General features: G+C 33.3%; 1 protein-coding gene across 5 annotated transcripts in view; it reads right to left on the reverse strand.

Annotated features, from left to right (window-relative positions):
* The window catches only part of CNOT6L (CCR4-NOT transcription complex subunit 6 like), a 91,322-nt gene that overhangs the window by 43,653 nt on the left and 27,161 nt on the right, over positions 1-20,508 (reverse strand). For 4 of the 5 annotated variants that reach the window (XM_036022548.1, XM_028506965.2, XM_036022546.1 and 1 more), the window contains exons 2-4: positions 16,442-16,563; positions 12,795-12,981; positions 11,175-11,260 (exon numbers count right to left, since the gene is read on the reverse strand). In XM_036022548.1, the coding sequence (XP_035878441.1) occupies positions 11,175-11,260; positions 12,795-12,981; positions 16,442-16,553 (385 nt within the window). In that variant the 5' untranslated portion in view covers positions 16,554-16,563. Of the gene's footprint in view, positions 1-11,174; positions 11,261-12,794; positions 12,982-16,441; positions 16,584-20,508 lie in introns of those variants that run through there. The other variant, XM_028506964.1, reaches the window with a different exon arrangement.

Genomic DNA, 20,508 nt, shown 5'->3' on the forward strand with positions numbered 1-20,508 from the left:
CCAGAACAAAAAGATACAACCTATAAATATTAAGAAGCAAAGAGGGAACAATCCATTAGACAGTAAAAGAATAAGAAATATTTTAAAAATATGCCCATAAATTCAATGACTTAGAAGAAATTAACAAATACCTTGAAAGACAGAAATTACCATAACTCACTCAAAAAGAAATTGATAAAAAACTTGGAAAAATGGCAAAGTAAGAACCTTCAAAAATTTGTCCTTCCAAAAATTTGTCCCTCCACAAAAGCAGTAACAACAAGAAGAAGCAAAAATTGATTCTGATTGTCAGAATCAATTACTTCAGAACTCTGGAAATTAACCAAATGATTGCAGCAATCCAGGGAGTATTTACTGAGGAAGAAAGACGAATATGGGTAAAAACAGTGATTTGTGGAGTTTTAACTTCTCCTGATCCCTTCATTGCCAAAGCAGCTTGGAACCACTGGAGCTACCAAAACCAAGCTGGAGACTTTCTTTCAAAGACTGGCCTTTACCTGACCCAGGTACTGGTTCCTTGACTCTTGCCAAAAGACTTCTGCTAGAGAGGAGAGAAAGGTTTTGGGAGCATGTTTGAGGAAACCATTAATGAAAAATGTTTTAACTTTGTGACTACCTGAGGTCATGGAAGCAAATGAAGCACAGACCACCTAAACAGACCACCCAAAAAAAGCTTGGAAATAAGATACCAATAAAGGTTTTGAAAAGCTCTTACATGTTTTGGGGGAACCCAGAAGGCCATATATATATGAAGCACTATGCACATGCTTAGGGAAAAACTAAAAACAGCCTGACCTCTTGCCACTTTCTGACCTTCAGGCTATGCACAAATATAAAGTGAAGGCTAAGGCAGACTTATAAACTTCCTGGTTGAGAACTGAAGGTATACTCAGGTGTTCCCAAAACACACACAGAACCACTTAGCCAAGAGTAGAAAATTTATTGGTTCTGGGCATTTAAAAAAATCTCTGATCACCAAATTAAATGAAGGGCTTGCCCTGCCTGGTGTGGCTCAGTTGGTTGGGTGTTGTCCCACAAAGCAAAAGGTTTGATTCCTGGTCAGAGCACAAGCCTAGGCTATCAGGTTCAGTCCCCAGATGGGGCGAGAGGTAACCAATAGATGTTTCTCTCTTACATCGATGTTTATCTCCCTGTCACTCCCCTTCTCTCTAAAAATAAATAAATAAAATCTTTTAAAATAAATAAAGGGCTCAATGGCCATACATGATAAAGAATACAAACTTCACAGGATCAGTTATAAGGTCTGTAAAGCAACAAACAACAAAGTAGCAACAACAACAAACAACAAAGTAGCAACAACAAAAAACACTGGAAAGGAGAGAGATTTTGATTTCAGAGTTGCCACATTACTTAAAATGTCCAGCTCTTAAATAAAAAAAAAAATGAAGCATGCAAAGAAATGACAGAGTATGTCCCATACACACAGGGAGGGAAATGCAATCAATATAAATTGTCCCCAAGGACAATAAAAACCACAGCAAGGACTTACTAGAAAAGACTTTAAAATACAATATTTTAATATGTCCAAATAGCTAGAGAAAATCATGTCTAAAGAATTAAACATTTAAGAACAGTGTCCCACCAAAGAATAGTAAAAAAATAGAAATTAAAGGAACAAAATAAAAATTATGATGTTAAAAAGTACAGTAAAAGAGCTCAAGAGCAGTATTAGACAGGAAAAAAAAAGGATCTGTGAACTTTAGGACTGAGGTTATGCAGTCAGACAACCATCAAATGTACCAGCAGAAGCATAATAGAAGTCCCAGAAGAGGAAGCAAGAAAAATACAGAAGAATTTTTTGAGTAAATAGTGGCCAAAAGCATCTCAAATTTGATGAACAATATACACATCTAAAAGATGAACAAACTCCAAGTAAATTAAAATGAAAGAGATCCACACCTAGGCAAACTGTAGTAAGACTGTGGGAAGTTGAAGACAAAGAGAATCTTGAAAGCAATGCAAAAGGAGTGACTCATGATGTATAGATCCTCAATAAGATCAACATAGCTGATTTCTTATCAAAAACCAAAAAGGCCAAAAGACAGTAGAATGACATATTCAAAATTGAAAAGAAAAAAGAACTGTCCACCATAATTCTGTATCTAGCAAAAATAGCCTTCAAAAATAAAGAAGAAATTAAGACATTCTCCGATAAACAAGAATTGAGTGAGGACATCACTAGCAGACAATCACTACAAGAAATACCAAAGGGATTCCTTCAGACTGAAATAAAAGGACATTGACAGTAACTTGAATCCATACGAAAAAATAAAGAGTACTAGTAAAGGTAACCACATAGGTACATATAAAAGACAATTTAAATGTAATTTTTTTTTTTTACTCTTTTTATTCATATAAGAGACAACTTTACTCATGTAAGAGTAAAGTCACCTGGCCAGGGGCTTTTTAAATATTATTGATATTAAGTTGATATTAATCCAAATTAGATTGCTCTAAATTAAGATGTTAATTGTAATTCTCAGGGTAACCATGGAAAAAATAACTTAAAATAATATAGCAAAAGAAACAAGGGAATTTAATTGGTACATTGGAAAATATCCATTTAAAGAAACATAAGTCATCAATTGAGGAACAAAGAAACAAAAAGGATATCAGACATAAAAAACAAACAGCAAAATGTCGGACATACATCCTAACTTATGAGCAAATATATTAAAAGTGGATTAAACTAATTTAAAAGCAGAGGTTAGCAGGATAAATAATAAAACATAATTCACTATATGCTGTCCACAAGAGACACACTATAGATTCAAGGCCCAAAAAGGTTGAAAGTAAAGGTATGCCATGCAAACAATAACCAAAAGCAAGCCGTAGTGGCTGTACTAAGAAAAGGGTAACCTCAATGTCCTGTGTCAGTGAAAAACATTGAATTACTAGTTTAAAACATTTCAACAAAGAAAACTCCAGACCCATACGGCTTTATTGGAAAATTTAACTGATCATTTTAAAATACACTAATACAAATGTATGCAAACTCTTCCAGAAAATAGAAGTGTTAAAAACATTTTCCAACTCATTTTAAAAGGTCAGTAGTATCCTGAAATCAAACCAAAGACATTGTAAGAAAAATGTTACAGAATATGTATTATCATCATAAACGTATAAATTCTCAGAAAATATTAGCAAATCAAATCCAACGACGTATTAAAGAGAGAATACATAATGACCACATAGTATTTAAAACAGAAACAGAGATTAACGAAAGAACATTTATGTACAACCCATGGACATGGACAATATGGGGACTGGCTTGGGGAAGGGAGAGGGTGGGGCTGGGAGGAGGTGAAGAAAGGGAGAAAAATTGAGAACAACTGTAACAGCATAAACAATAAAGTTAAAAAATAAAATGGGGATAAGGGTAACAAAAATACAATAAAAAAAGGAATTTTAAAAAATAAAATGGGAATAGAAGGTTGGTTTAATATTTGAAAATTTATCAACATAATTCAGCACATAAACAAACTAAAGAAGAAAAGTCATCTCAAAATCTCATCATAACTGTATATGTCTGTCAACATTCACCAAAGGGGTGAATTTCACCAAATATAAATTATAGCTCAGTAAAAATGTTACTAAAATTTTTACTCTCAAAAATACATTCAAGGTAAGGTTTCAAAATTCATCACTTAAGAGTCTAGAAATAAAATGTACAAATTCCAAACCAATAGAAGTTATAGATTATCTAGAAAAAAACAAGAGGAAAAAATCCTATTTTTAGAAAAGCAAAAGAAAAAATCACAAAGAGTAAAATTAAAAGGTAAGATAGTAACAATGAAAAAATATCAACAATTACAATATAGGTAACATATTGTAGTATTTTTGACAGGTAATAGGTACAATATAGGTAAGGCAACTTGTCTGAACCGACATATTAAAAACAAAATAAAGTCAAACTGGATTATAAACAAAGTCCAGCTATATACTATTTGTAAGAGATATACCTAAGAACAAGTACCCAGAAAGTTGAAAGTAAACAGATGAGAAAAGATATACTAGACAAACAGTAACCAAAAGAAAACTTACATAGCTATAGTATTCATATGGACTATAAGATGAAAAGCCTAACAAGAGAAAAAGAGGCTTGCTACCTAATATCGGGTTTAATTCACCAGAAGGTATAGGAACATACAGAGTATATAGGTAGAGTTGCTACACTTAATAATCTCAAAAGCTGCAAAACAAAAGCTGACTGAATTACATAGGGAAATAAATCCACTATTTTAATGGAAAATTTGGCAAAAATATCTTAATTATTACAACATGGAGTCACTGAAAAAAACATAACTGACATGTCCCTGAGGAGATATATCAGAAAAAAGAACAAGAAGGCACATAAATAATCTTAAAAATGAAGAGAGGGTAATCCAGTTATAAACAGAACAGAAAGTTTAAAGCTATATTTAAAAATATCATAAACATTTTATGCAAATAAGTTTGAAAACTTAAAAAGCTGATAAATTCCAAAAGTACAGATACAGTCCAACAAAATGGATTCATTAACTATGAGAAAGCCTCAATAGTTCTTACAACTATAAATCCTACTAAATGAAAATAATAGAATCATCTCAATAGATGAATTAATGCATTTAATAAAATTTAGCACTTGAAAAAGAATTAGGAAAGCAGGAATAAAAGAAAACTTCTAGAAACTAAAAAAATTATAAAAATACAGAACAAATATAATTCTTAATAGAAAAACATATTTCCTTATGTTTTTCCTTAATAGAAAAAGTATTTCCTTTAAAATTGAGAATAGAAGAATGCCCAGTATTAAGGCTTCTATTTAATACTGTACTAAACACCCTGGAAATTAAATATATGAGAATTTGAAAGGAAAAAACAAAACTGTTATTATTAGTAGATGAAATTATTATTTGCATACAAAACCCAAATGAACTTGCAGACAAATTTTTCGAAAGAATGAGAATATAGCCAAGGAGGCTTACTATAAAACCCATTTAAAAAATTATATAATATTTATATAACACAAGAGCAACTAAGGAGGAAAGGCAACTTTTAAAATTAAAAAGACATGGTTTATAGTCAGAAAAAAATACTTATAAAGTGCCTAAAAACAAATCCCACAAAAGATGTGCTAGGCCAGTGTGCAGGAAGTTATAAAATTTTATTCAGAGACATTAATAAGATGTAAATAAATGGAGAAGCTGCACAAATTCATGGATAGGAAGACTCAATATATTTAAGATATAAATTCTTCCTATATTGATCCAGATATTCAATCCAGTTCCAAAGTCCCAATAGCTGTTATGAAAGGTAGCAAGCTGTTCTTATGCATGAGGAAGATCCAAGACACCCACACTGTCAAGAGTACAGAAGAAAAATAAGGGGAATTCCCAAACCAGACATTAAGTCTTAGTATAAAGCCATAATAATAATTATGATAATGTAGTAATTAGTAAACAGTTAGACAAATTGATTATCAGATATATGGAAGATCCTAGAAACAGACCTAGACATAGCTGATGTGAGAGGGTACTTTGCTGATCAGTGAGAAAAGGGAAAACTCTTCACTAAATGGTGCTTAGACGACTGGTTATTCAGAAGGAAAAAAAATTAAACCCCTCCCCAAATTAGATCCCTCATATCATATTAAAATTCAATTCCAAATTAATGAAAAAGTTAACTGTGAAGAGCAAAACTTCACAAAACTTTTAGGAGGTGATATAGGAAAATGTATTTCTGACCGGGGGAGGGGCAGGATTTATTTAACAAGACATATTATGCACTAACTATGATAGGTGTTAAAATTCAACTACAATAAAGATATCAAATCTATCCTTAAAGGATACCACTAAAGAAAGCTACAGAGTGGGAGAGGACATTCACAATACAAAACAGACAAAAGTGCCCTGACTGGTGCGGCCTAGTGGATTGAGTGCAGGCCTGTGAACCAAAGGGCTATCTGTTAGATTCCCAGTCAGAGCACATGCCTGGATTGTGGGCCAGGTTCCCAGTAGGGGGCACACGAGAGGCAACCACACATTGATGCTTCTCTCCTCTTTCTTCTTCCTCTCTCTAAAAATAAATAAAATGTTTAAAAATATAGACAAAAGTTAAGATCTCCTACAAATCAATAAGAAATATTCCAAACGAAAATAAGCAAAAGACATCAACAATAATTTCACAGAAGAAATGTGGTCAATAAATATGAAAAAATGCTCAATCTTATTAGCAACTGGGAAAATGCAAATTAAAAGTACAGCTAGAAACTATTTCATATGCAATAATGGGCATAATGTTTTAAGTCCGACAATATTAAGTGTTGAAAAAAAAAGGAAAATGAAAACTGCTCTGGCTGGTGTGGCTGAGTGGATTGAGTGCCAGCTTGCAACCAAAGGGTCACTGGTTCAATTCCCAGTCAGAGCACATGCCTAGGTTGTGGGCCAGGTCCCCAGGGGGGAGTGCACGAGAGGCAAGCACACATTGAAATTTCTCTCCGTTTCTTTCTCCCTCCCTTCCCCTCTAGAAACAAATAAAATCTTACAAAAAAAAAGAAAAATGAAAACTATATTACTTTTGGGAGTGCATTTTAATATAACTACTTTGTAAAACACTATGGTGTTACCTAATAAAGCTAAGGATGTACAGGTCTCTACAAAGCAATAATTCTACTCTTAGGAACTCTACAGGAGACATGCACAAGAATGTTCACGGCTGCATTGTTTATAATAGTCAAAAAGGGGATGGGGGACTAAGCATCTACGGTAGAATAAATTACAGCATATTTATATATCAGAATACAACACAATAATGAAACAAACTACAATTACATGCATGCATAAACATGGCTGAATCATAAAAAGGCTGAAAAGAAGCAAGTTATAAAAAATTACAGTCAGTACAATTCCATTTACATAAAGGTTAGAACACCTGTAACAGATACACACATAACCCCGGTATCTGGCACATAATAGGTGCTCAACAATATCTGTTGAATGACTGAAAGTAAAGGAACAGCTAACACACGTTCAGGACAGTAGTAACCTCTGAGAGAAGTAGTGAAGATGTTATTAGGAAAAGGCACAAAGGAAACTTAAAATGTACAGAAAGTCTACAAAAACGATGTGATTATGTCTACTTCCCAATAATCTCACCAACAGTTATTTGATAAAATTTTTGGAATTCTTCCAAACTGATAGGTGGAAACTGAGTACTGTTTCAATTTGCATTATTATTATGCATAAGGTTATCAACTGTCTATATTTTTATAGCTATTTGTATATCCTCTTATATGAACTATTAATATGCTATGTAATAGATTGTTCTCCTACTGATTTCCAGAAGCTCTTCGTTAATTAACACAGAAATAAGTACTTTGACTCTTTACGAATGACAATTAGATTTTCAAAGTGCATTTTAAAAAAAGGTACTGAGAAGGTCAGGTAATGAGTGTACAGTCATTCATCTTATTATTTCCTTTAAAATACATGTGGTTATTCTTTTATATATTTCATGAATAAAAAAATTTACAAGTAAAAGAATCTTCTATTCTTTTGGGCCACAGCCCATTTTATTTTAAAGGAGATAAGTAATTCTTGGAAGAAACTTGGAATTTTTCACAATTATTGAAGTTCTAAATTTTTTATGAATTGGGACATAGATGCCTGTGGACAACTCTTTCAACCATATGTCAGAAAAAGTACTGCTTAACCCATTAGGACATAAATTCTAAATTATTTAAAATAACTGTGTGAGAACTGCTCTTACACCTTTTGTCCATAAAATTAATACACTTCAGATTTTTCTGTTAAGAGACTTAAGAGAACACTTCCAATTGCCTGGAATAGCCATGTGTGCAGTTTTTATATTGGCCTTTTTATCCTAACTCTTCAAATACCTACCCTTCACACATATTCCTTAAATCTCAAAATAAAATTTCTAAAAATTATCTTGTTGAGCTCAAATAATCAAAGTCATTATCAAAATTTCAGTATCTGTGTTTCAGAGGTAGCCAAGAAAATAGCAAAAAGCACTCCTTATTTCAATTTTAAGACAAAAGGGAACTCAGAGGCAGATCATTCTCATTGTTTCTTTTATATATATATCACAGTGCTAATTTAAATGCTTCATTCCACTCCCTCCCCTGTTTTGTATACAAAGTACTACTATGTGGCTATTAAACCTGATTAAGAAATTATTTCAAGTTTTATCTTCCTAAGAATATAAAGCTGCCATTCAAAGAGGGGCATTTTATTCCTTCAACTGCTTTAATAATATTATTATTATTCCTGTTTTTTACCCTCCTTAACTTTTGAAAGAAGGCAGAAAAGGCTCTGATTATCTTTCATTTCTAAAAGGTCCTCACTCTTCCATACTGGATCATCTAAACAGAAAGTGGCAATGCCAGATAAACAGACTCTCATAGAAGAGAAAAGGGCTACATATAGGTATTTACCATAAAACAAACTAAAATTTAATGAAAAAGAATTTATCTATAGGCATGAACAAAGTGGAGGTAAGGCTGGCGAAGCACAGCTGATGCCTCATCTAAAAGACTACAGGTCTAAGAAGAGATTTTCACAACTGTACATCAGTAGACAAAAGGTCACTAGGATCAAAGGCCAGATAAAGACAGTACAAAGACCAGATAAAGACTCCCCCTATTACAGCTTCAGTGACGTGCTGGTAAACTGAGGTCCAAAAATATGACATGGAAAATTCTAGAAATAAACAGTTAATAAGTTTTACATTGCACACCATCTAAGCAGCAGGATGATATCTTGTGCTATCCCATCCTGATCATGAATCATCATTTGTCTCATGTATCCATGGTGCATCTGCTACCTGCCTGTTAGCAGCTGTCTCAGTTATCACATCAACTGTTGAGGTATCACAGTGCTTGTGTTCAAGTACCACTTATTTTACTTAAAAATGGCCCCAATGTACAATGCTCCTTACAATTCAGATGTGCCCAAGAGAAGCCATAATGTGCTTTCATTAAGTGACAAGGTGAGTATAGCACAATAAAATATTTTGAGAGAAACTATATTCATATAGCTTTTACTGCAGTGTTTTTATAGTTGTTCTATTTTATTATTAGTTGCTAATCTCTTACTGTGCCTAATTTGTAAATTAAACTTCATCACATGAATGTATGTATAGGAAAAAATAGTATACATAGGGGTTGGTATTATCATTGGTTTGAGGCATCCAAAGGCTACTGTAGTTTAGAAGACTAACATTTTGACCAGTAAAACAGAATGAAGGAATAAGAAGATAATAGATACTCAGAATGATTCATTCAGTTGATAATATAAATTTTCTGGGAGCATGTCTATATATGAGATAGAATGGAACAGAATTATGAAACAGTAATATAATACGTGCTTTTTCAAGAATGGTAAGCGCAGTACAAAAGGTCAGTCCACTGGATTCAATAGTAAATTATTCATTTATTACTGATGTGGTCTCTATCAATATTACAAGGGAGACAATGGCTGTTCTGATTGATGTTAAAATGGTTATTCTTAGAGACAAAAATAATTAATTATAATCAGTAAAAAAGTGTGACTTTAATACTTCATAAATCTAAGATTATAAAAAAATGACAACCATTTCATAATTATTTTTAGAAAGGAACAGACCTATTTCCACTCCAACTCTAGCTGGATGACTGTTTCAACCATATTTATAAAAATAAGATATAGAATATATGGAATTAGGTAAACTATCCCAACAGTTAAATTTCACATGCCTTGGGTTAATTCTCAAGAAAATATTTTTCCACTTCACATATAACTTAAGAAAATCCAAAATATTCTACAGAGAAACCAAGAAAATACGACTTAACCACTCTTATAATTATCTAATTTACAAAGGGTTAACTGTATAAGGAAGCTTAATAACATTTCTGTCATTTCAACCAACAATGTCAGCATTCTTTCCATTCTTACTCAAGCTTAACTTTTAATGCTCCATTATATGAATAAGCAACTGCAAACAAAACATGTTAATGGGCACTCAAATAATCTTTGAAGGAGAAAAACAAAATACATGAAAGTGTATACTTTATATGGCTTTGATTAATGTTCATTCCTCACATGCACAGAATGAAATATTTAACTAATACCGCTGTCACTGGGGAAGGAGAGGGAGAGACTGGGAGAAAGAAGGTGAAGAGATTAGCCAAAGAGCATTTATGCGTGATCCAGGGACATGGACTATGGTATGGTGATTGCCTGATGAAGGTGGGTGTCTGGGTAGATGTGGGCAAAGGGAAAAAAGTATGGACAACTATAATAAACAATATAATTAAAAAAAAAGAAAAAATGTCTAAGCAATACAGTATATCTGTACTTATCCTCTGAATTTATAGTAAACCTTTTTATGCCATAAGAGAAAATTATACAAATTTCAGTATTTATGTCACTATAAAATGAGTATGACTTTCATCCCAAACTAATTGACGTAAGTTTATCAGAGGTGCGTGTTGGATTAAAACATGTTGTTTAGAATAATTATACTTACTAGGTATAGTTCATTTTTACTGTTATAATGTTTTCCCTCATACGATCACGTATTTAATTTACAATTAAATGCAAATTGCAATGCAGTTTTATCTACTCTATCAGGACCTGGCATGAGCTATTCCAGCTAAAGTTAAAGTTTACTCTATTATGTCATTCTTTAAAAAAAAAAAATAGACCCTGGCTGGCATAGCTCAGTGGATTGAGCGCGGGCTGCGAACCAAAGTGTCACAGGTTTGATTCCCAGCCAGGGTACATGCCTGGGTTGCAGGCCATAACCCCCAGCAACTGCACACTGATGTCTCTCTCTCTCTCTCTCTCTCTCTCCCTTCCCTCTCTAAAATAAATAAAATCTTAAAAAAAAATAAAGACACCAGAAAAACTAGTATTAATTTGAAATACCTCTTCTAAGACATTTTAGGGTTAAAGAAAGTTAAAGGTAAAATATAAAAAAAAATTTCCCCATAAAAAGTTGTTAAAATGATGGCAGCATGTTGAAATCCTAAAGTTCAATTCAATACCAAGGAATCACTTTTCTTTCAAGAAAAAGTACTGAAACCTGACCTATATTGTAACTTAGTCTTTAAAAGACTCAAAATATCTCAATATTGAGTGTTAGTGCTACATTTTTTAAAAGTTACTCACCTTTCAAACCTAGAGTTTGTAGCTGGAAGAGCCGACCAAGTTCATAAGGCAAAACCCGTAACAGATTGTTATTTAAAAGCAATTCCCTGTTTAAAAAAAAATTGCTTTAGTTGAATTTGTCAAGCTTTATTAATATCTACAATTATTTTCTTAATCTTCTCTCCAATATACCTTGAGTGATGTATACATTCAAAGCATATTTCTATATGCTTATCTAAAACTGTTATGTAACACGAAAGTGCTACAAAATGTGTAGCTGCCACAACTGTTAACCATGTTTCTATAATTGACTCTCATTACCTAGCACAGGTTAACAACAGTGTAGGAATTGTATATCATTTTCAGGGTGAATCTATCCTTTCTCTCTTATCCAAATGCCTATCATATCAGATTGACAGATATTCTTATGGTCCAAAACAACAGATGTCCTTGAACCTAGTCTAATTAATAGAAAAAAGTAAGTTTTTTAAAGTTCAGAATGTAACTATAATTATTAGCCAATCACCTGTATCAATTTTTATAACTGATTACAAATATATTACATCAAGATTCTATGATGAACAATCACTGACACAGAACATAAACACAAAAAATAAAACATAAGGTAGTATGACCCTGGCTGGTATAGCTCAGTTGGTAGGAGCATCGTCCCATAGACTGAAAGGTTGCAGGTTTGATTCCCCATCAGAGCACATACCCAGGTTGCAGGTTTGTTCCCCAGTCGGGATGCGTACAAGAAGGCAACTAATCGATGTTTCTCTCCCTCTTCCCGCCCCCACCCCTTCCTCTCTCTCTAAAACAATGAAAAAAATGTCCTCATGTGAGAATTAAAAAAAACAAACAATAACAACAACATAAGGTAGGACAAATAATAAGATAGCATAGATAAGGTCTCAGTTTATGATTATAAAATTTTGTTCAGACTGTAGAAAAAATACACAGCTCTCTTATTAGATGATTAAAAAGTGTCTTAAAAAATAGAAAACCAACAAAAACACACAGTAAGGGGATGATGAGAAACACGATTTTAAAACAATGTTTAATTTTAAACATAGGGCAAAATTTTTTCAAAGAATTACTCAGCATATAAACAATACAGAAAAGTAATCCTTGTTTGTATTGGGAGTGTTTATAAAAGGTCTTAAGATTGCCACAAAAATTTCTCCTATACATTCTTAAAGAACCCTGAAGAACTAGAAATAAACCTATTTATCAGGTTTTAAGATTTCCTTAATAAGTTATAAGTATTATATAAAACAGAGATACGTTCCTAAAAGTCTTACCAAGAAGCGCAATATATTTTTCCAATTACTGCTGGTTAGTCTTATGATCATATAGTTGAGACTAAAGTCAGTATTTTACAACAGTTCCACCCCACCTCAAGTCTGTCAAAAGACCTTGGTAATACAAGCACATTTTTACCTCAAACCTCCAAGTTTAAAAGAAGAAAAAGAAATGTCAAGAAAGGCCAACTCAAGCACTGTGCCTGGGCAACTGTTATCACTTGATCTTGGAAACACATATGGAAACCCTACTGCAAGATGAGTAACATCCTATAATTTTTTTATTTGGTAAATTTAAAATTTCATATAGTGAGTCATATCTGTAATACTTCCTCACCTGAGAGACACCATGTTTCCTAGTTCTGCTGGTAAACTTCTGAGTTTATTGGATGACAGATCCAGGTAAACCAGATTATGAAGCTTGGCAATATCAGGTGGAATGCGACTAAGGTAATTGTCATTTAGGTGCAGCGCTGTCAAGTGTGTCAATGACCAAAGTGAAGTACTTAAGCTCCGCACTCTACCTAAAAGGCAAAATATTGAAGCATTAAACTCTCAGCCCAAGACAAAGACTGAAGTACAAGAACTAAAAAGTGGTAGAAGAATCTGCAAATACATATAGATTATTGTATCTTTGACATTTAATTTTATATTTAATACCATTTGACTGCTTCCAACATACCTGGCCCTTCTTCAATTTCAGGCCACTTTCACCTGACAACCATTTTTTCTCATGGACCCTTCGAGTATTAAATGAGATGTGGCATAATGAAAAGAATTAAGGTTATCACATGGTCTCAAAGAAAAAACATGGGCTGAATTGAGCTTTTGTGGTAAGACATCACGAATTTACTTTGAGTCATAGTCCTAACAAAAGTATTTCTCATATACTCCATAAAAATTAACTGCAAGATTTATCCATGCCAAGATTAGTTTGCAAACTTAAAAATAGGCAAGAGTAATTACTACAATATGGAACCAACCTTACATGAGCCAGAAGGAAAACCATTTTACCCCTAAAAGAGACTTCTTCCCCAGCTTTCTGATGTTACAATTATACATTAACTCTGGTTTAATATTGTACAGTAAGCAAACATACTAAAAGAAATAGTCACACATTAAGTTTTACAAATCAGCATCTTATAGCTATAGAGGAACACATACTAGAAAGTCATAAGACACAGTTCAGAGTCCTGATTTTTACCATTTATTAGCTATATAAGCCCGGGCAAATCACTTAGCCTCAGCTTCCATAAAATGTGATATTTATTATCTAAACAACTTGCATAAAGATTATTTTATAAACTTTATTTTTTCATTTTTCTCTTTTAAATTTTTTAAATTGTTGATTATAAATAAAAACATAATAAAAATAAAATAAAAAATAAAAAGACATCTTACTAAAGACTACACCATGAGATTACTTTAAATGTTTACTGCAATTTCTGGACTCTTAAGAAATTTGAATTCAAGTCCCAGTTTTGCCGTATACTACTTGATTGAGAGTGTGTGAGTTATTAAACACTCTGCCTTATGGTTTCCTCACTTGTATATATCAATGAAAATTATTATTAAACCTATATCCATTGGATTCTTTCAAAAAATATTCAGCTCTGTCTGACGTGGCTCAGTGGACTGAGTACCAGCCTGCAAACCAAAGGGCTGCCAGTTCGATTCCCAGTCAAGGCACATGCCTGGGTTGCGGGCCAGGCCCCCAATAGGGAGTGTGTGAGAGGCAACCACACATGGATGTTTCTCTTCCTCTCTTGCTCCTTCCCTTCCTCTCTCTAAAAGTAAATAAAATCTTAAAACAATAAATACATTATAAAAAAAGAAATTATTTTAAAAAAAATAGTGAAATGCAAGTAAAATGATTAACCCACCAAAAAAGATTATTTTATAAGCTTTACAACAGTAAAGTGATATTTTAATTATATATTATTTCAAACAATTGATTCTAATTTAAAAAGAAGTAGGAGGTAGAGAGGGCAAAAAATCTCAAAAGGGAAGTGTTACTTTTCAGGTAGCAATAAACTCAAACTTAGATAGTCTGTCCAGGGTTCTTTCTACCACAGACCTCTTCATGCTATCTACAATATAATCAGGCTTCAAATGACAACTAGAATTTTGCATTTTAATAGGAAAACAAAAATTTTAAGAGAAACTTATCTCGGTTTTACCCGGGGTTTAACTGAGTGGTTCTCACCTGGGGGCAATTTCAATCCCCAAGGGACTCTGGCAATCTGGAGACATTTTTGGTTGTCAAACTAGAGGTGTGCTACTGGCATCTAGCGGGTAGAGACCAGAAATGCTGCTAAACATCCTATAGTACACAACAGCCCACAGCCACAAAAGATTGTCTGGCCCTAAGTTTCAGCAGTACCAACTTGAGAAACCCTAGGCTAACCTAATATTTATATTCATTCTTTTGATTGTCTGTCACCTACTCACCCAGTTACCTTCTTAGCTAAATGTACGGGTAATTCTTGCTATTGACAATACAGTGTGGATTTAACACTCCAAATGAAAGCCCCCTGGGGAAAAAAACTACATTCTATATATATAATCTGTATTGTATCAATCACAAAAGAAAAACAGCACTCATATTCTATTTTTTTTTAAATATCTAATTGGCACTCACTGTTACTATGCAACAACCCCAAGGTTTCTTTTATTTTTTTTAAGATTTTATTTATTTATTTTCAGAGAGGGAAGTGTGGGGGGGTAGAGAGAGAGAGACAGACAGACAGACAGACAGACATCAATGTGCAGTTGCTGGGGGTTATGGCCTGCAACCCAGGAATGTACCCTGGCTGGAATCAAACCTGGGACACTTTGGTTCCCAGCCCGCATTCAATCCACTGAGCTACACCAGCCAGGGCTTCATATTCTATTTTTAATAACCTTTTAACTTTGTAATAATTTTAGATATATAGAAAAGTTACCAAGATAATACAGAGGTCCTATATACTCCTCATCCAATTTCCCCTAATATTAACATCTTATCTCACCATGGTACATTTGTCAAAACTAGAACTAACATTGCTAAATTACTGCTAACTAATTTAAGTTGTATTTCACCCATTTTTACAATTTTGTGTTCCAGGATTCAATTTTGCATTTAGTCATTCTGTCTCCTTAGTCTCTTCTTGTCTATGGCACTTTTTTCATCCTTTCCTTGTTTTTCTGACATTGACAATTTTGAGGACTACTAATTAAGTATTTTGTAGAATGTCCTTCAGTTGAGTTTCTGTTTCTCACTATTAGACTGGATTTATGAGTTTTTAGAAATCATATTCAATTTTACCAAATCCTAAATATGTAAGATCATGTAACAGTTGTCACATTTGTTGAAATAAACAGCCCCTAGCTTTCCTACTCTACCAACATTGTGATGATAGGAGGATGACAAAGGCTTCAATTTACAAAAATAACTCTGCAAAAGCCAAAGCAAAATCTATTATGTCAAAAAAATCTGATTTTAGCTCTGACTGATGCAGCTCGGTTGGGTATCATCCTGCAAAGCAAAAGGCTGCTGGTTTGATTCCCAGTCAGGGCACATGCCTGGGTTGCGGACCGAGTCCCCAGTCAGAGAGTGTTTGCAAGAGGCCACCAATTAAATAGATGTTTCTCTCTCATATCTCTCTCACATCAGTGTTTCTCTCCCTCTCTTTCTCCTTCCCTTCCTCTCTAAGAATAAACAAATAAAAACCTAAAATATTTTTGAAAACAAACAAACAAACAAACAAACCTGATTTTACTTAGAAAATGGACTCCCAATGTCTTCAATTCCAGATGCCAACTCTGGCTCCAAGTATTGTATGGACAAATATACTTAGTTATAGGTAAAATAGGTAAACATTAGTATCTCAGTATATTTTCTTGATTGTTTCATCTAATTAAAAATGTACAACAAAACAAAAAATATAACAATACAACTCTCATTCATTATACCCTGACTTAAATTTTTCAGATTCTACTCACCCGAGATTTCTAATTCTGCCCAGTGAGATTTTTTCCCATTGGCTACCTCCTCTGCTGACATGATGGTATAAATTTTGCGAGGATCTGGAGGATCATATTTTTCCTTTGGCATCCCTATTAGTCTGTAAGAAAAAAAAATCATTAGAGACTTATAAGAAAAAGAGGGGAAAATGGGATAGTAAGTTTTCTTTTTTTGTCTCCCCCTTGCCAGGCTACTAAGTGATTTTATACCACAAATTCTCACTAGAAGAAAAATACATCGGCAGTATGCTATGTTCTTGCAGGAACTCAATAAAAGATTCACAGTGGAAAATTCAAACAAGAAATGACACTGGACTTCACAATGAACATTGTGGTTACTTCCAAACATTCATTCCACCCATTACCTGTCATTTAGCTGCCCTGCTTTCCAAGACAGACTGACCCTACACCAGTTTTTGCAATGGACTCTGACTAGTCTAGAAGAATCAGGATAATCCTATCCTTCTTGCCTCAGTGACATTCAGATATTCCATATCTAAAACAACCAGCACACGACATTCCCCCAGTCACATAAATTAATTCAGAAGTATCTAACAATCACCAGGCTTGAAACTCTTCTGTTTATGGGAGAAGCAGGTCCCTTTCTCCCGCTGATCATAAATGATCAAATTGCTTTTGGCAGCCATCCAACAACTGTAAGGGAAGCCAGCCATAGAAGTCAGAGTCTATAAAGTACAGGAAGAAAGCCAGATTCCTCACGAATCCAGACCTGTAGTACTCCCAAACACTGCTTTGTTTTGTCGTTAGATATGCAAGGCAATACATTTTGCTTATTGTTTGAACTAGTTTGATCTGTGTTTTCTGTTATTTGCAATCAAAAGCTTACTAATTAGGATGATCATATAGCTTGATTTGCATGGGCCAGGCTTGGTTTATATCTGTTGTTCTTAGATAATTATTAATGCCAATCCTTTTCACTCACAAAAGTGTCAGATTTGGATGATGAGTTTACACGGCCACCCTCACTGAAACCAATATCATACAGTCTTTGTGTAATTAACAAAATAATCATTGAACAATCAAAAGTGATGACCAACTGGACATAAAACTCTTCTAGTGTGCATGTATGAAACAGATGACAAATAACTCTTAAAGTAACCATTAAAGGGATCCAATACAAGAATTACCGCTTGGTAACTGGTAGAAAATAAAGCCCAATTCAGATCTAACAAGAATAGTAAATAACAAAGGCCTGAACCTAATTAAACTCCTGCATGCTATCAGTAAATTTCCTCATAGTATTTATAGTTGATTCTTTGCTCATAATTTAACATACACACACAACACATACATGCAAAAAAAAGTGTCTAAATCTGGGAGTGATTCTAAGTAGAGTTCAGAATTTACATCTCAATGGAAGAGTTACTTGCAGGCGATCTGAAATTTGTTATGCACGGAGAAAAGAATTACAGGTATTCTATCATGTTTCAAGAAATCAAAGTCAGTTTATGAGTACAATTAAAGTTTCCCATACTGTAATTTTCCCTCTTACTTCCATAGTTAAAAACAGCCATTCTATTGCCCTTACTAAAAGCAGCAAAGAGAAAGTTTTCATTGATCTCTTATAGTAATTAGCTTCCAAATTTCCAGGTTAAAACTTTCTGCTTTAATTTTGTCATACAACTTGGGTGATAACAAGTCATATCTTATTCCCCATAACTGTCCTAGATCTTCAAACAGCACAAAGAATAAGATCATTTTCCACATGGGAAAAAATTTATTTCTATCACATTCAAGCTATGTGAAATACCTCTGAAAATAAAATTTTTAGACAACAAGGTTTTCAGAATTTCTACTGTGCATGACAAAGCACGTGTCTCTTCTGTGGGTACCTCTGCATACTAATAAAGAGTGTACAAAAACACATGATCAAAGCCATGATCAAAGCTAAATCAAACTGATCCAAATCCAAAGACATGCTATAAATCCATTACATGGATTTCTACAATGAGGACAAGTAAAAAACAAATACTACAAAATTTACAAAAATTTATGTTTCACTAATTTTAGATCCCTCTTATAAAGCATAATGCACAGGATTAGAGGTCTATTTAATTTGGCTGTTTTAATCATGGGCCCTCACTAGATGACATGTTTCTCAAGGGGACTGTGAGTTATTTCTGTGTGGATGCATATCCTTTTTATATCTCTATACAATTCCTTCCACATAGTAGGCACTTAATATGTATTTATGGAATGATTATGTTTTAAAATCCTAAAATATACCAACTTCCACCCACCCTTCCCATCCCACAGCCAATTAATAGTTAATGTTTTTCTAAAAATTAACCTCAAGAAATGGTAATAAATCCACCTGTTCAATTCCCCTAAGTTTTGGGTTTTTTTTTTTGGTTTTTGAACCAAAATGTCAATTTCCCTAAGTATTTTAAAAACTTCTTCAAGCAGCTTCTATATAAAATTGTATTTTTAAAATATGTCACAAGTTTCAATCTTTGTAGGTCCATTAAAATTTACAAAATCTGTTTCTGCAAAAGAGATTCATAACATGTTTACCAGTTCCTAGAATGTGTAAAAACCAAAGTAGTATTAACATTGTCACATAAGAGGTCAGAGGTCTCTCTGGATTTGATTAAGAAGCCAATAAAAATACAAGTTACTTAATTCTTCAAAGTGAATCCAGATTTGGACTGTCTGATTGAAGCTAAAACATTTTTCACTTGAGTCAACTAAGTACTTTAGTAGAATCTATACTTCTAGCAATCACTACTGTCCCAAACACACAGTTTTCAAAGTATTAACAACTTGGAGAACTCAAATTTAGAAAATTGATATTATTGACCCCTATTCAGTTTTATTTTTCTCTCTCGTTCCTCGGTATCAACCCCTTTGGAGGCATACTACAAAAATTTATTTTAAAATAATTAAAACATAAAATAATAAGCAAAGCTAATTTAAATCTCTAAATGTTACACTGATAATATGGTTTCTCATATATAGATCATGTGAAGGCTTAAATACTGAGGGACAGATTCACTTTTTTATCCAAGAAATTGAAGTGTTTTATTTTGGGAAGCATTAACAGTTACTTCCTTTCCTATCTTCTTTTTCAAATTTATGAAATGGAAGAAGTTTTTTTTCTCTACCATTTAAAAAGTGTTTATTTAATACTGGATAAAAATATACTGCCTTACCTTTGAAAACATAACTAAATAACTAGGAGGGCTTCAAAGCATCTCCTTCCTTCTTTGCTTTCCAGGATGAGAAATATTTTTCTTTTTTTTATTATTTTTTTTAATTTTTCAATTGCAGTTTACATTCAATATTATTTTGTATTAGTTTCAAATATACAGCATAGGGTTGAACAATCATATACTTTACAAAGTGGTACCCAATATTTCAAGTACCCACTTTCCACTGTACATAGTTATTATAATATTATTGACTAATATTATTAGTCAATAATAATTATTATTCCCTATGCTGTACCTTACATCCCTGTGACTATTTTGTGACTACCAATTTATACTTCTTAATCCCTTCACCTTTAACACCCAGCCCTGAATCCCCTCCCCTCTGGCAATTATCTGTCGATCTGATCTTTGTATCTATGAGTCTGTTTCTATTTTGTTCATGTGTTTATTTGAATGAACAAATGAAAAACCTGAAAAAAGCAGGTTTTTGAATTAGTTTTTCTAAGTTTCTAATTTCTACATCTTACATTAGTTCCCAAAGGGTCCTTCCATTACATCAACCTGATTTATACTGGGGATCCTGATCGCATAACAAAATAAACTAGAAGCCTCTTTTCAACACAACCTTTTAAACTTCCCAGTCTTTGACCCCATTTCAACACTATAAAAATACTCCACATAGCCCTCCAAATACTAACCACATAAGCTTCTTTGAATCTACTCTCCTTCACTCCTTGGACCTTAGCCCATCACTTACACAGGCCTCCTAGATTCTAGCACAAAATTCCTGAGAGTAAGCATCAGTCCTGAAAAAAACCCGATCATCTCCTATTTCTTAGTTCCTACACAAAGTATTCTGAAAATAAACAAGTT

This window comes from Phyllostomus discolor, chromosome 1 (genome assembly GCF_004126475.2).
Source record: "Phyllostomus discolor isolate MPI-MPIP mPhyDis1 chromosome 1, mPhyDis1.pri.v3, whole genome shotgun sequence".
Classification (NCBI taxonomy): domain Eukaryota; kingdom Metazoa; phylum Chordata; class Mammalia; order Chiroptera; family Phyllostomidae; genus Phyllostomus; species Phyllostomus discolor.